This window comes from Motacilla alba, chromosome 1 (genome assembly GCF_015832195.1).
Source record: "Motacilla alba alba isolate MOTALB_02 chromosome 1, Motacilla_alba_V1.0_pri, whole genome shotgun sequence".
In the NCBI taxonomy this organism is placed as follows: domain Eukaryota; kingdom Metazoa; phylum Chordata; class Aves; order Passeriformes; family Motacillidae; genus Motacilla; species Motacilla alba.
Window position 1 is genome coordinate 76,918,821 of NC_052016.1, and position 17,305 is coordinate 76,936,125.

Consider the following 17,305-nt stretch of genomic DNA (forward strand, 5'->3'; position numbering starts at 1 on the left):
TCTATTAAAAAAATTGGTTTAATTTATTTTAATTACCTGTTACAGGTGGAAGGCTAGGTGGTAAGGGGCCTGGTGGTGGTACTGGAGGTCTAAGGTTAACAGGAGGAGGACTGAGAATTGGTGGAGGGGGAGGAAGTCCAGGAGGAGGTGGTCCTTCGACAACAGGGGGTTGTGCTGGAAAAGGCAGAATGCCAGGAAGATTCACATCTTCTACCACTACTGGATCGCTTCCATGATCAAATGGGCACATGTCTCCTCTCATACAGAAACCCTTCTCTGAAACATCAAAAAGAACTGATGTTAGTATTTAGCTGTAGCTCGATTCAGGGTAGATACAAGACATTCAATGTGTAATGCAGCAGTTTGTAAATTAAGAGCTCCACATACCAGCAGAAGCGTAGATTAGAAAATGAAATTGACTGTTTAACTTTATTCTTAACAGTCCACACACACAGGCATTGCATAAACTTGCTAACTAATTCTGCACTGTATCATAACAAATGGTGAAAGCAAAGAATGAACTCTAGATGTCATCACATTAACAAAATCAATTTGTTTCTAAGCAAAAAGTGCAGATGCTAGGATTGCGAAACCCCAATTAAAAGTTAGAAGTTAATATTATGAAATTCCAACATCAGCAAATTTACTCATTTTTTTCTCTTTTGCAATTATTTCAGGAAACATTATAAACATCTGCCATAATTTAATGTGGTTACAATAAGAGCAAAATTTGTTATTAACATACAATATATGCATTTGTAAATATTAAATATATATAAATAAAAATGAATACACATTCACTTCTTTTCTTTTAAGCACAAGTCAAACACAGAAGGAGGACAGAGGGGGGCCACAAAAACTACCAAAAGCCTGAAGCACCTCTCTTATGAAGAAGGGCTGAGAGTTGGGGCTGTTGAAACTGGAGAAAAGAAGGCTCAGAGCAGTGAATTTAAGTACTCACTGCAGCCTTTATACTTCAAACTTTTTAGTGCGCCTTGAGGTGATAGGACCAAGGGTCATAAACTAAACTAAACTAAAACACAGTAGATTCAAAGCAAATATAAGAAAAAGAAATTATTATAATGAGCGTGGTTTAACAGTGGAAGAGGTTGCCCAGAAAAGCAGTGCGTGCCCCACCCCTGGAAACATTCAATGCCATATTGGACTGGGCTCTGAGCAACAAGATCTCATTGAAGAGGACCATGTTTACTGTATGGATGCCAGACTAGATGACTTTAATAGGGCTTTTCTAGCCCAGACTGTTCTATTATTATCTGTTTAGCAACAGTGTCCACAGAAACAACACCAAAATACCAGTCAGTGTAATACAGGGGAAAGGCTGAAACACGTTCTGGTAAAACAGGAAGAAAGAGGAGCGCCCATTTCCTCAAAACATGATGTAGGAAAGCAGTATGTATTACTTCATCTTCAGGAGGAGTTATAGAGCACACTAAATGGAAATGTTAAACAAAAACAGAATTTCAGCAGAGGGTAAAGTTGAAAATTTGAAAGTGAAGATAGGAAGAGCAGTATGATGGAAACAGGTAGCCACTGAGGAGAGAAAACTTCAAAACCAAATGACACATTCACAATTCCACTTGCTCCATATTGCTGTGATGTACACTGGCAAAGCTATTCTTCATAAGTACAACTCCGCCAACACTTGAAAGCTCAGTTTCCCATTTTTTTTTTACTTAAAATAAAATTCTAATCAGAGTTACAAATGTAAACTGGCCTAGTTCTTAAACTCCTCATCATGGTATGCAATAGTAACAACAACAAAATCCATCAAAAGCAAATTTACAGGAAGATTTCAACTCTCCTGAGCTACAGGTTGACCAGCTGAGTTTAGTTAAGACACTGCCAGCTGCAGCAGCCTCTTGTGTGTATTTTGGCACAAGACATTTAAAACGAAAGCTTAAGACACCTAGCCAGTTTTAAGAAACACCTACACAGAAAGAAATGAGCCTGTGAAGTTTCAGCTCTAGATCTTTCTAGTTAAAAATTGTCTGTTAGATAGGATAGAATTAAATAGGATAAGATCAGTAAGGTGCCAGTCATTGTCAAAACTACCAAATACAGTATTTGGTTGGAACATAACCAAAGACAGAAAACCTGGGTAAAACTGGATTTTTAAAATGAATTTTTAATATACTGTTTTTAATTTATACAAAATAGTCCTACCACGTAAAAAAAATAGACAAACACTAAAAGAGCAATTTGTCTGAAGTCAGTAAGAAGTGGTAATATGATAACATTTGTGATCAAGAAGTGTACAATAGAAAAACCCCACTATACTAGAGAAGATCAGAAAAGAAAGGTGTATTACCTCAATCTTTTCAGAAAGGGGATAACCATAGCTGCAGGAAGCAATTAAAAAATTAAAATGTACTTACCATCATAATCTCTACAGCGTTTCTTTGGCAGCGGAGGTCTTCCGTAGGAGTTGTGGTCCAGCTGCTCTTCATGGAACTCTGACCAACTTTCAGTAGTGTTATTTCCATGATGAGCAGGAGCGATAACAGTAATAGTACTGCTCAGCGTAGGGACAGGGTAGTGGCCAGATGAAATATTTGTCACAGAAGAAACTGGAGTATAATTGTTCTCTAACGGATCTGTTCTATCCATGTCATATTTTGGCTTTCCTAAATCCCTTTCTGTAACAAAAAAATAAAAATAAAAATTATACTATTAATAATAATAAAAATTATTATCCACCTTTTCACCAGAAGCAGCCACTACTCTCTAAGTATCTTTACTCCACATCAACTCAATACATATACACAATAACTGAAATGTTTTACAGGTTGCCCAAAGTGCCTGTGGAGTCTCCACTCCTGGAGCTATTTATAACCCAGCTGGTCCTAAGCAATCTGCTCCAGTTTATTTGTTTTGATAAAGGGCGTTAGACTATACCACCTTCAGAGGTACAATCTCAACTATTCAATGATTCTACATTCCAAACGTTTAACAAGAAAAATAATAATCTGTGAAGTACATAGTCAGGCCCTGGGCAATTTTAATAACAGATATATGCACAGTAGAGCAGACACCCTATTTAACTTCCGGCAGAGTACACCTTCTTTAGTGATTCATGTAAGAACTTCAGATGTAAAGTTATTTTGACTAAAGGGAAGCAATGGCAAGAAAAGGATAACCATGGCTTGAAAACACTATGAAAGTTACAAATCTTTAATGTTTCAGGACATTGTTATTGCTGTGTCTTCATTTTGTTGATCTTCATTTTCTGTTGCACTCAAATGCATGAATTCATTGCATGCAAAGCTTTGCCTTAATGGGTGAAATAATAATGCTTGACAGGTGTGGAACCCTCCTGGGCAGATACAGCAAGTAAAATGACCTTTTATTCTGAATACATACAAACTATTCTCTTCATGTTCTAGTATTACCACCAAATAAAAAGTAAGTATCTGTAAATTAAGACAGACTAGTTATGTCATGACATAAGTTAATAGACTTAAATAACTCCACATTAAAGAACATTATGAAATATCTTAAAGATGGCTCATCAGTAAGGGTAAAACAGGTTTTTCTTCACGTTGTAAGAAAAAGAAATAAAGGTTTCACTATAAAATATTGTCCATAAGATACTGTCATTTCTGTTTGTGTAAATAATCCTTAAATTAAGATTTAATCATGTTGTTATCTTCTAGTTAAACAGCTGCATGTTATTTAATTTGCTTGTTTATAAGTTGTCTGTAAAATATCTGCTCTCATATTTTCAGAAATCTGCATTTCTACTTTTAAGGCTGGATTACCAAGGCCTCTTTTACAGGAAAAAAAATAACACACAGGAGAGTTCTACCAGACTATTTTTCACCCATACATTGTCTAAGACAGGACAAAGATACAAAATTACTTACACTGGTCTTTTCCAATTTACCATTAAAAACTATTGAGGGAAAAAGCACTCTTTTGAACTGAAAAAGCAGTCCCCTTTCCAAAGAGGTTTAATTCTACAAACTACCATACTGCAGCCTTAAGTCCTATGGATATGTGCACAAATGCAAGTATTTACGGTAACAATTTCAGAAAGGGGACATGACCAAAAGAACTGAACTGTACTGTTTTGCTTGATAAGTCATTTACTGCCAAACATGCAATTTCTCTGCCAGTTCTCTTTATAGATCAGTATTAATTTCTGTATCTCCCAAAACCAGATTCTGAGTTTCCTAAAACTTAATGAAATGGAAATAACTTGTATTTTTCTGCCTCTCTTGCAACAATGCTTAAAAGTGGCCAGCACAGCCACCTCAATACAAAGATATTAATGAATAACAGAGGGGAAGAGAGGAAAACGAACACTGAGAACACAATCACAAAAGCCTCATTTCCACAGAAAACAAAGCTAAATTTGAATAAAGGAACAAGAACAATAGAGGAAATTCTAGTACATTTTGAACACAGTTTTCAAGTTTAGTTTCTAAATTTTGTAGAAAACATTCACCGTATTTTAGAGACCAACTGTTGGTACCTCTGCTTCGTGTTCTGCTCCGGCTTCTGCTCCGGTCTCGATCACGGTCCCGCAACCTCTCTTTGCTCCAACTCCTACTTCGACTCCTGCTGTAGCTCCGACTCCTCCCTCTCCGTCTGTTGTATCGATCCCTATAGGAATCTCTTCTGGGAGGATTTCGGTCATAATCCCTCTTCCGAGAACGTTCATCCTTTTTCCTTTCATCACGGCTTCTAAATATGAAATATTAGAGGTTAATTACAAGACTTAGGAAGCCAAAATTTGAAATCAACTACTTAAAAACTTTAGGAAATGTCAATGGAAAACTAGAGAAGAGCTACAAATTGTATGTAATTTATGGCTACTCCTTTCTTCTCAGAAGGATTCTAAAATTAATTTTGCTTATTAGTTTGATTTTTACCATACCTAAGATTTTAAAACATATATAAATTTCTGTTTCTGCCCAATACTGCATATTTCCCAAGTTGGAAACACCAAGACTTATTGAAGGGAATGCTTCTAAATCAAAATTCAAACTCAATATCAAGCAGAATAAATACTGCAATATAAACCACAAATCTAACACCAGAATTAGTCCTAAAACTCCAAGGATAATCGCTGTGCAACTCAAGACACAGGTTTCACTGACACACACTCGCCACTTAACTACATATGCACAAAAGCAGTAGAGGCCTTCTTTTCAAGCTTACTAGATGACAATACAGAAAGAAAGCATTTAATTCAGTCAAAAATCGAAATCCATCTGATTACTGATATAATACAAGGAGTTAAACAAAACTTTTTACCTGGTGTCTCTGTAGCGAGAACTTGACTGAGGAGGGCTGTGATTTAATCTTCTAGAGAACTTTTTCTCTCGCTCTTCCTCTTTAACTATCTGAATTCAAAACGTATATATTAGATCAAAACATGAGTACACTAAAATGCAGACTTCTGCATAAGCAAATAAAACCAAAAACTCTGAACACTGAGCAATCAGCAGTAACAGTGAAATTAAATATTTTAGTCTCTAACATAATAACAGAATCTTCATAACATGTTTATTTCTATTTCTAGGAATATTCAAAGCCCTGTTTGAGATAAAATAAATAATCTTTATAGTGCTGCACTGAAAATACAGCTGCTTTTACTGCAGGTAGACAAAAAACCATATTAAGGCTTTGGGAAGTTTTGAGAAAGCATGGATATTCAACAACCAACACCAAAGTCTTTCTTTCATCAGCAGCTTATCTAGTTCAGTTCACACTTAAAACACTTTCACACAGGCAAACTTAGGCTGCTATTGAAAAGCAAAGACTTACTCTTCTGGCTCAATGAACAACATAAACACTTGTGACAAAAGGATGTTATCTGGATCAAACAGCTGAAGGAATGAGAACTGCAATTTAGAATGGTAGCCTGGATTTATGGAGAATTAAAGTGCAGCACAACTACAACAGTAATTTTGATCAGAGAACTAATGCAGGTTAAACTGCAGCTCCTACACTACTTAATCTCATTTACCTTTGCCTCGGCAAAACTTTGCCTTGGCTTACGTTTGAAACACCCACTTGTGTTAGAAAAATCGTGCAGCAGTGCTCAAAACGCCAAGCACAAATCTTCCAAGTTATTTAAATGCTGTCATGTAATTATTAATAATATGATTAATAAACATAAATTATTACTGATATAAATGACAATAAATTGCTAATAACTATTACTAATAAACAGTATGAAGTTGAACACATAAGCAAATTACATGAATGAGGAAAAAGATATACATGTAAATTAAAATCAATGCCCACCTCTTCCTTTTTTGTCTCTTTTTCTTGGTGCTGAAAAAATTCTACTTTCAGGCTTCCTGATGATGGCTGTTCTGGTGGAGGTAGGTAGCTTTTTGTATTCACAGCATCAAACAGTTTTTCCACAAATATCTGAGTTTCTATAAGTAAAGAGTGTACAAATATCCATTATACAAAACCATGGTTAACATTTGCTTTAAAAATTAATAAATAAAGAAACCCCAAAAACCCAGAGAAGCAACCAAAACCTGCATTCAGCAGAACAACAAAGAGTACTTTCTTTAAATAGTGTGTTGCTAATTTATTTTTAAAAGGACATTTATAGAGTCAAAAAACATGACAATAATGACAATGTTTCAGGAAAGTTTTCAATTCTTGAATTATTTATTGTCTCTTAATAAAACATCTGGAAAAATATTTCTGGCATATATATATACAGAGGTTCAATACTTGCCCAGGGAAGTTGTGGATGCCCCAGCCCTGGAATTATTCAAGACCTGGTGAAACAAGGCCCTGATAAACCTGGTCTAGTGAGAGACGTCCCTGTCAGGACAGGGGGCTGAAACTATAGCATCTTTACAGTCCCTTTCAACCCAAACCATTCTATGATTCTGTGCCTCTGTGATAGTAACAAAACATATACCTAATATATGTGTGCCAACCTATACACCTGGGCTTTTTAAAATTACTTTATGAAAACTGAATTACATTCTACAAAGTAACAAAGCTAATAAAGAGACCAAAGCCTGATTCTATGGTAAATGATTGCTTGTATAAATTGAACAAGACAGAATAATCACTCAATCTTAATTGTTATGACAAAGCCCATACCTTTCTGAAGAAATACATCCAGCTGATCAACACACAATGCCTTCAGTTCCTTTTCACTTTTATCCTTCTTTACCAAAGCCAGAACATATTTAGCTAGGGCAGATGGATCTGCATCACATCTGCAAACAGATCAGTTAGAAAAGAAAAAAGCAATTTAATTACAGAAATTAATGTCTGAAACTGGTATGACCAATACCTATATAAGGCAAAATAATTTCCTACAAAAAGAAATTGAAAAATACTCAGGTGTACTTTTCAAAACAGAGTCCAGATAGATAACATTCCTAAGTATCACTTTCCTTTTCAAGAGAACAATTGCCTAGAATATTTCCTAACAATACGGCATAGAGAACATCAGAGCTAACTAGAACAAACTGTTTCCTAAGAAACAGCCTCAACTGCCTGTTTTGTATTAAAAACAATGAATACTTCCCCAACTCTCCAAAGATGGAATCAGTAATTCTGAATGCAACACTGAGTAACTGTTATCTGGGAAAAGTCAATCTATCCAATTACAAATTAATACAGTGATACAGTAGAAGTGATCTATGCTACAACAACAACAACAACAACAACAAAATCAGACCCTCAAGTATTCTCTTAAATACTCTTTTGAACATTCTTATTACTACTTACGTATGAACACCATGAAAACTGAAACTGATTTTTTCCGTTTCAAAAGCCTAAATTCATGTATTGTAACAGACACTTCCATAAGAGGTACACTGAAAATGGAGGGAAATTTAGGGGATCATTATCCATTAGGCATCTGAATTCAGAATTCAACCTACAATTAAATACAGAGCACCTCAATGTAGAAATTGATGGTCTCATGCACATCAACAAAGAACTTTGAAGAAAGCCACGTATCCACATTCAGTAGAACATTATTTAAGTGGCATATTTTTTTACAATGTTTCACAAATAGGAATCTACAATGAACTTTGTGGTGGTGTTGTAAAGCCTGAGAAAGCAAGTGAGACTACTGTACAAAACCATTCATGTTTCAAAAAGAGTAACAAATGAAATAGTGAGACTCTGGTCTTAACCAACTTAATCTCCTTATTTAGCATATACCAAAGGAAGACTTCAGGCCCCACAAAACAATGCCAGATTGAATGGATGCATACCAGCCATGCGATACAGACAACTTATGTGAGTAGTCATCAAAGTTTGTACTAATGTTTTAAAGAATAACAAGAATAAAAAAAACTGCACTGATGCATCCTAACTGCACATGCTTTCTAGCAAAAATAACCAATAAGAAAAAATAATCTATGGTCAGGGAGTTGCACTGAATATGAACATCACACAAACACTGCTCTAGTATAGATGTCCAACAGTCATAACAAAGGAATAAGAAGTTTGAAATCCCTTCCACAATGAGTAAGATACAAATACTCAAGCTTAATTATTAATCTAAATGTTGATCATTGAAATGAGGTTATTTAGGACACTGGGCAAAAGAACCCAAATCCCTAAGCAAACATATCACACCACCTAATTCCTCTCACCTGAGAAACTCATCTCCTGCACAGCAAGCAACATCCCCCAGGCAAATATATCTGCTAAGCAAAGGAAGCCAATCTGTCAGCATGGCTCATGGATAGCCTGGGCCCAGCACAGAGAGCCCTGAAGTTAAAGGTCAGAGCTTCAAATGTAACCCAGCATCCTTCAGAAAGCAGGCAATACTAGAATTTCATGCTGAAAAAGGAACTTGGGCTGCTAGTGGATGCACCACTGTATTCCATGTTAGTCTGCATTATTTATAGATACAGGAAATGGGAATTCCTAATCATTGCAAAAGAACCCATGGACACTAAATGAACAAAATGAAAATATATACTGCTAATCAAAAACCAGACTGCACACTGACTGAAAACTCTTCAGAAATTTTTCACATCTAGTTTGCCCCATTCAGGTCTAACAATTCTTTATCCAGAAGAAAATACAGTCTGAGCACCAAGTCAGTGCACAACCTGTCACAATCTCCTGCAGTGAGAGCAGTAGGACTCTAACACTGCAAGCACCTGAGCACATCAGACAAGCAGATTATCTAAAAGCCCAGTGTTGAACAGGTTGTAATGAGGGTTCTCTCTCAGCCTTCAGCAGGCCCTAAGACCAGCATTTCATAACCTCTCAATCCTTGAATTTGAAAAGTTAGTAACTTTTGTTACTGTTTCTTCACTCAACTTCAATGAACTTCAGGTTTTCAATACTTTCCCAGTTTCAAGCTGAACTGTGCCATAGAAAATTAACGTGCTGATGTGCTGTTTTCATCACGACAGGTGGGGAGCAGACAATTTTCACATGATTATCCTCAGTTTTCCTTTTTTAATTTCAATTTCCATAAATTTGGTTCTCATTCAATAATACGAACAGTCAGCTGTCGTTCAAAATCCACTACAACTTACTTAAATGACATGTGCACTCAAAATTTAGTGGGGGGGGGGAAGGAGAAAAAAAGGGGGGGGGGAACCAAGTCAGTCTAGAAGGTAAAAACCTACTGCTCTTAACTACTACAATGTGTTTTAATTCCCCAGCTCCTACAGCACTGACTATACAACAACCTCATATTCAGTTTACAGCAATTCCCCTTTCATGAGCAGGATAAAAACCAGAAAATCTTCTCTGGAAAGCCACCTAGACCGTAACAAAACAAACAAACCACAAACTATCCCCCAAAAAACCCACAAAACCACACAAAACCAACAAACAAAACCCCAAAACCCAAACAAACAGATGATGTTTAAAAACAACGAACAGTTAATGCTTTCATCCTCCCTGCAATGATGACTTCGGAAATCTTAGCAATCCTGTCCATCCCAGGACTTGAAGTCATCCACCCAACTCCAAGATATGCTTATGAAAATATTCTCAATGAAAATGTACTTTTAATTTGCAAAACAGAGGATCACTTTCTGCTGTGCACTCATGCACGTTTCAACATTTGTCACCCTGTAAGGCCACATATAAACAAAGCAAAACAATTGCACTGAATTATACTATTATTATCATTCAGTGTGGGCAGGGGAATTTCTACAATAAGAATTTACATGGTTCAATTTTGGCTACTTAACAAATACTATTTTTTTAAAAATACTAACAGGCAAATTATTTCAAATTGACACTAATTAAGCAATAATGAATACAGTGAGTTTAGTGGCAGAGTGAGATGAAGATGCTTTTGCAAATCAACACTAGGATTTTATGTGCTTTCTTTTAATTTCTTAAAATTAAACAGCAAATGATCTCTACACAGATAGAGGCTGTCATCCTTTTTTAGCTACTGACTTGGAAACCAAGTCTCTTCTATATCTCTTCTTCAAAGCTTGAAAAAAACCCCACAATTAATCTGTTTTCTCCACACTAATGTGAAGACTGTTTCCATAGACAGTATCTTAAGTAAATCTAACAAGTCTATAATATGATCTTTCATGGCTTTTCAAACTCTCGTAATGCCTTTTTTTAAGATGATTCTAAAATTAAATTGCTAGCAACCTCAAGTGGTTGAAGAGAGGACTAACTGGGCCCACAAAGTAAGAAAATAAAATTAAAGTTTACAAAACTGTGAATAAAGGAAGTCTGCCTGAAAATTTCTTTATAGCTATCAAGAGTTCTAAACATAATCTTTAATAATTTTGTTTGGAGGGAGCTTTTTTAAAAAGCAATTCCTTTCCACTTTTTCACTCAAACTTAATTCCGAAATGCTCTGTATAAATTCTCCATCCACTGGTTTAGTCCAAATCCGCTGGTTTGGATTATGGGGCCTTGAGTTTTTCTGATAAACAAGATCTTATGTTCTCTAGTTTAACAGTATTTTCTTAGAGAATAGCAGCCTTTGTGTGTGAATAATACGCAATATGCCTGCTCTGTCTCTGCTGCGCATACATGGATTTTTCACAAATTTTGAGCGAGCTTTGTCAGTTTTTCTAAACCTCTTTGTCTTGCATTTTATGCTCTTACAATCTACTTTGTTTTGTTAACAAGTAATGTGAGAGTAAAGAAAACAGTAAAGGCACCCATGCTGATGGCAGCAAATATACAGTGTAGCACAGGATCTATCATACAATATATGTATCCTGCTATATTCTTGTCGATTGAAAGATAATAGAGCAAGATCCTTAACTGGCTTCTCAGAAAAATGAGAATACCACCAACACATTTCAAATACTTTAGGTTACTCTAAAAATGAACAAAAACTTTTTAATTTGATTCTACTGCTCACTGAATGATATACATTTTCAGTTATTAAATACAGGTTTGAATCCTTAGCTAAACTTGAATATAGTGTGGTACATCAGTCCTCACCATAAACACAATTTGTGCATTACAAGTGTGGCAGAACTTTGTACGTAACTTCATTCTTATAACACCTGGCTACTAGAAAAATGGTCACATTCAATGAAGCATGCAGAAAAACATTTCTCAACTCTGATTTCCCTATCTTCATCCCCTCAACATACTGCAGGCATGTGCTGCAAGCACTAATACACATCTGTAATCACAAATTCTTCCTCCTGTTTTCACTTGTGTTTTCTTTAACAAACAAGCACCAGCTGGCACAAGAAATCCAAATTCATTTCCACTGCAGCAAGTACATCCCAGTGTGTGCTACCAATAAACACCACAGCATGTTTTCTTACACCCAACCGCTGAATATATATCATATATTCAGAAATATACATATATCATTGTTCCTAGCAATGTTAAATGGTTTTACCTCTAGTAATACTTTTTTGCAGTCTGTACTCTCTAAGTCAGAAAATACACAGTGCCTACTCCTCTCTCTTAAGGGAGACAGCCTACGTAATCCTGCTTTAATAAACAGTATTAAATATACAGGCATAGATGGAAGACTTCTCTTGCTAGATCTCTACATGTTCTTCAGAGAATTATACTGATACCTCCAATTGCTATGCAACAGACAGAAGCTTCAAAAAGGAAAGCAACTCCCAATCACATATTCTGCTCAATCACAGAAGGAACAGTTCAAGAGAGCTCACAGGAAAGTTCAAAACCCCATGTTTCTGACCTTATGTTGTTCTGCAGTCATTATTTGAAATTACTGTTTCAAATAAAGATAAACCAGAAAAGCTGAAACTGTCAGGGTAAATTTAAGTCCTATTTTTTTTGTTGCAAATAATATTTGGAAAACAAAAAGTAATTTGGCTGAGTCACCTCTCAGTACAGTATTTACTTCTTATTTGAATACTCTGCAACTCATTAAACACTTTTGAACCTGTTTCAAATACTCACCTTTTTTTAAATATAAATTATGTTCGAGAACTCACTTTGACTTTTTTAATCACCAGGCAAACACAGACTTTAGCGTTAACTGAGAAATGCAGCATTTGTGGAATAGATATTAAAGGTGTTTGCAAAAACACACTAGTCGTGTAGCTGTATGTTCAAAAGCCCTTATTAACACACAGCTTATGCTGTATGCGCACACTACTTTTTTAAGATGTAAAGGAACTACACAAGGGGATTTTTCTTCAGTTTTAAAATTAATGTACAAACCAAAAAGATGCTGCAAATCCTGAAACTAGTTCCCTGACAAATTTAAACTACCATAACACACTGAAACCTCAGAAGCACGTCTGCAGTCCTCCAGGCAACAAATGGTGATGCTGTAGAGGAAATAACATGTAGGTGCATGCTATTTGTCGTGCTCCGATCCTGAGAGTTAATAACCTAAATTTCAGAGTCCAGTTTTGTTGCCTGAAGACTGACTGCTAAAATACTGCTCAGTTCTTGACATTAACTAAGGTGGACATGGCTGTGTTTGAAGGCTGAGAGAAATGCTTTCTACTTGCAGAGCTGAGTGGGTGCGGAAAGATGTACACGGCCTACTGGGCAGTGCAGCCAGCCTAATTCAGGCAGTTGCACCACTCTGTTGTTACTAAAAAAAAAAAAAAAAAATCTATAAAAAGCTATGGTGTAAAGTAATGTGGCGCAAACTTACTTCAGCAAGTAAAATGAATGACAAACTCATTCAGCAAGATCCAGCTTTTATCTTGAGACACTATCGTGGCTGAGAAGGACCACTCTTATGATACTCATTTTAATTACCTCTCTAACAGTACTTAAAGCAATAGAAACACATTGAGGAATGCTGCAGCCTCCAAAGCTGCTATTCAAGCTAATGATGCCATTAAATCAGTTCTAAATTATTCTGATACCCAGATCTGACATGTTCATACAGCTGCAACCAGTAATTGGCAGGCTAGAATACCACCCCTAGATTCAAGACAGCTCTCATGAGGCACAACAGCTGTCAGCTTGCTGGCTCTGTTGAACACCCATTCAATGCAGAAAGCCAAACTCATCACAGTGTCTCTGTGACTCTCAGTGCAGTCAAAGGGGTTTCACTTCACTGCTGATACTCACTGCAAGAACAAAAAAGGTTTCCTGTAACAGGAGTAATTTTCTCCTTTTTATTTTCTGCTTTCAACTATACCTAATGGTACCAATCTTTTAATACTAACATATTTTTACACAGAAGCTTAGGAATATTGGCATTCTAGAATAGGAACCTTGATTTCTCTAATACAGTAGCTCTCTGTGAATCAGGTGAACAGACTATCAAGTTTCATAGCAGATGTAGAAAAATAACTAGTGTTAAAAACTACATATCACTGATGTGCATTTGTGCTTTATTTATCTTAGTTACAAATAGCTTCACACAAAGTATGAAGAGAAATGCTTACTGCTTCTGAACTTCTTAGGAAGTTTCACAGAAAATTAGAGAAATCTCATGGTGGCCCAATGAGTGTTACTGGTAGGGTGATGCACCACATAAAATGAATGACAAGGTTTTAATTCTAACTTATTTCTATTATTTCAATGTCCTGGTAGCATATTCCTTACACTACTGTTGAGCTGTTTTTATTCACTACCTTTTGTCAGTAACCTGTGAAGCCAAAAAAAAAAAAAAAAGGGCTGTAAAGCCTGACAAACAAAGAATAGTGAGAGCATAACACCAGAGGACACACACCACTTGCAAAAAAACATTCCAATGATAAATATACTCAAAATATTCTTTTACAATTTTCATTTTATTCCATCTGATGCAAGTTGTTACAACACTACGTTTACTTACAGAGTTCACCAATGAAAAACACTTTTCCATTTCAATGAGGTATGCCTAAATCCTGCATAAATGTTGTTGTAGGCATTTCATCTTTTTTTCAAGTTTGATTTAGCACAGGAACAAACCTTCACAAAAATGTAAATACAGTGAAGTGGAAAAAAATTAGATATGGGAGCCTTAATCAAATTGAAAGTAAAATTCAGCAGGCCACAAATATTTCAATTTAATTTATTTTACACAAAGTAATTAAAACCAAGGAAACTTTTCAGCATAGAGAATTAGGGCAAGGGAGAGAACATTACAATGTCTTAAAAGCGAAATTGTGAGTGCAGCATTAGTACAAGAAGCTAGTTTTTTTCACAAGTAGAGATTCCAACAAATTCAAGAAAAAAAAAAATTAAAGAAATCCCCACTTGGAACTTAGCCAAGCCAGATCCTGATATTCCAGCAAGGACTATATACACAGTTTATAGAGTATCTGGAAAGGAAAAAAACTCATCACAATTGACAGGCTCAGTGAGTGCCTTGTTAGCATAGAAATCAGAAGTGACAGGCAGATGGTTATATTCCAAGTTTAACATTTTCCAACACTTGACAGAAACCACGCCATGAACAAGAAAGTGTGTAACACTAGAAACTTAGTTCATTGCTATCTGCAAGCAATGAGCATGACTGGTAACAAATGCCTTCTTCACAGAGCTGACTGGAGTTGAATATACAAGATAATTCTACTCAAACACACAGTAGCCACAGCACAAAAAGCCTCTTGCCACTTTATCTGTACTACAGGTACTACATTTACATGGCGGTATCTGCAATGATACTGTGTGTATATTTAGCAATTCTGCACGAAGAGTTATTTCCAAAATGACAAAAGCAGCCTCTACTTGAAGAGTTGTAGAAAACTCCTACAGACCTATTACCCCTAAACGGAGCTGGACTGTGCAAAGGCTCCAGCATGGCAGCATTTGCAATTTCTGCCTCACTGCAACAAGACAAAACTCACATAAGGCCTTTTTGTATGGATGATCACCAAGGCTTTGCCAAAGGCTTTACAGTAGTCCAAAACAAACAAACAAACCAAACAACCTACCACTAACAAAATTCCAAATCTTAAATCCTCCACCATCTCTCCTGTTCAAACATTCTTGTCTATGAACAGTGTTTCCCAGAGACTCCATGTGAAAGCAGTCCAACAACTAAATCTTGTCCAGTCTATATAAATACACTTGTTTCATTATATTGAGAAGTCAGCTTTTTAGAACTGTTTAAAGATAAAATGAGACAATTTTTGTGGCTATTGAGATATTTTAATTCTGAAACATTATGTTTTAGAAGTACATGCATTATGGCCTTTGGAACAAGTTATACATCCTGATTAAAAAAGGCTAGCTCCTTGGAAAAGGCAACTTGGAAAGTGCAGCATGTTCTAACTATCCAGCTCTAGGTAAACAGCACATAAATATAGATCTAGACATGTTTGTATGAAATTTATTCACGTTTCTTCTTAAATGCACTTCTCCCCTTAAAACCACCGAGACACCACCTCCACAATGACCTAATACAGTGGTGCAGTTCTTAGTGCAGTTAGGAGGTTAAGCCATGCATCTTGCAGCTAAAGGTTTCCAAAAGAGCCACTACACAACACTTGGCATTTTTGTTTCATTAACAGGAAAAGTCAAGCCAAAAATAATTTCTGGGCTACAGCAACACCTTCAGAGGATCAGCAGTTGGCTCCTCACTGTACTAGTAGTGCAACAGTTACTTCTTTAGAAGTAGCTGCACACCGAAATTTTCATACAGCCAGAAGGCACGGCTGTAGTCACACACTTTGGACAGCTGACACCAAAAGCACCTCCAGGAGTATCCCACTGCCAGGAAAGGACAATACATCTCCACCAATTCTAACATCTGTTCAACAATGCAGTTACACAGGACACTGTACAAAACTGAATGACAGTCACTGCTGGATGGTTTCCTCCCAAAGCTAAAATGCAGAGAACTCATCAACCTCCAGACCAGCATCTCCCTAGCTCTCCACAGTTTTCCAAAACAACAACCACATTTGATCTACTCACACACCACATTTAACCTAACAGATACATGCTGGTCTTCTTAGTGGAAAAAAGCAGAAAATTGCACTGACCATGAAAGCTGAAAATTTCAATTTCACCCTTTAACTGCTGACTTTTGCTAAGAGAGCTCATGGTTCAATGTTCAAACAAAGAAACGTGGACCAACCTGAGTCTGTTCCAAGCCTCTTAACCAGCACATTCTAAAATACTGACATCAAACTGCTGACTGCCATTAACAAAATATACATACAAGAAAGTACCCAGAAACTAATAGTGAGCACTATGCAGCAGAGGACTAGGGAAGTCTATTACCCCAGAACACAACATACTGCATTATACTGACCCAAGATAAAAAGTAATTCACCTTCCCCAAGCTACAGCTTTACAAGATGATGCCCTTTTTTCTCCCCAAAATTAAAATCTTAAACGTCAAACCTTTTATAACGAAGACTCTCAGTGTAATTTGCTGCAGGCCTAATTCAAAGACCACTGAAAGTAAACTCATAGTTCATCTATTTCAGTGTGGTCTGGATTAGACCCTATGGAATAATGGAAAACGATCACCTCCTCCCCAACGCCTCAACAAAAGCCGCAAACAAAAGAACAACCCAAGAGAAGTTCTCCTAAAAATGTCCCAGCATTTTACAACTTTTTCAAGTTATTCCAGCATAAGCCCTACAAACTGTATCTATACATACAAATGCTTAACTAATGGTTATGGAAACAATAAAGCGAATTTTGCTCCCTCATCTAAACTTGTCAAGAGTAAAACCTACAGTGGGCAAAAATCTCAGAGCAAAAGTTAACACCAGACTGAATTCAGGAGTTCTAGCTCATTTAACTCAAATCAAACTCCAGCAAATTTAATTCAGATGTGTTAAAATAGTGCTCCAGAATGACCAAAAAAAGTGCATGCTTTCATCTGTAGACACCATACTTCCAGAAAATAAAACTTTATAATTAAGTTCACACTTCAGTTCCACTAAAATACCATTCAGAGAAGGAAGACGCATTTGCAGAAGGGCCCCTG

General features: G+C 36.3%; 1 protein-coding gene across 3 annotated transcripts in view; it reads right to left on the minus strand.

Annotated features, from left to right (window-relative positions):
• RBM26 (RNA binding motif protein 26) overlaps positions 1-17,305 on the minus strand; it is a 50,616-nt gene that overhangs the window by 32,167 nt on the left and 1,144 nt on the right. For all 3 annotated transcript variants that reach the window (XM_038130226.1, XM_038130232.1, XM_038130218.1), the window contains exons 2-7: positions 7,105-7,223; positions 6,277-6,413; positions 5,281-5,369; positions 4,496-4,707; positions 2,397-2,657; positions 37-276 (exon numbers count right to left, since the gene is read on the minus strand). In XM_038130226.1, coding sequence (XP_037986154.1) covers positions 37-276; positions 2,397-2,657; positions 4,496-4,707; positions 5,281-5,369; positions 6,277-6,413; positions 7,105-7,223 — 1,058 coding nt within the window. The remainder of the gene's footprint in view (positions 1-36; positions 277-2,396; positions 2,658-4,495; positions 4,708-5,280; positions 5,370-6,276; positions 6,414-7,104; positions 7,224-17,305) is intronic.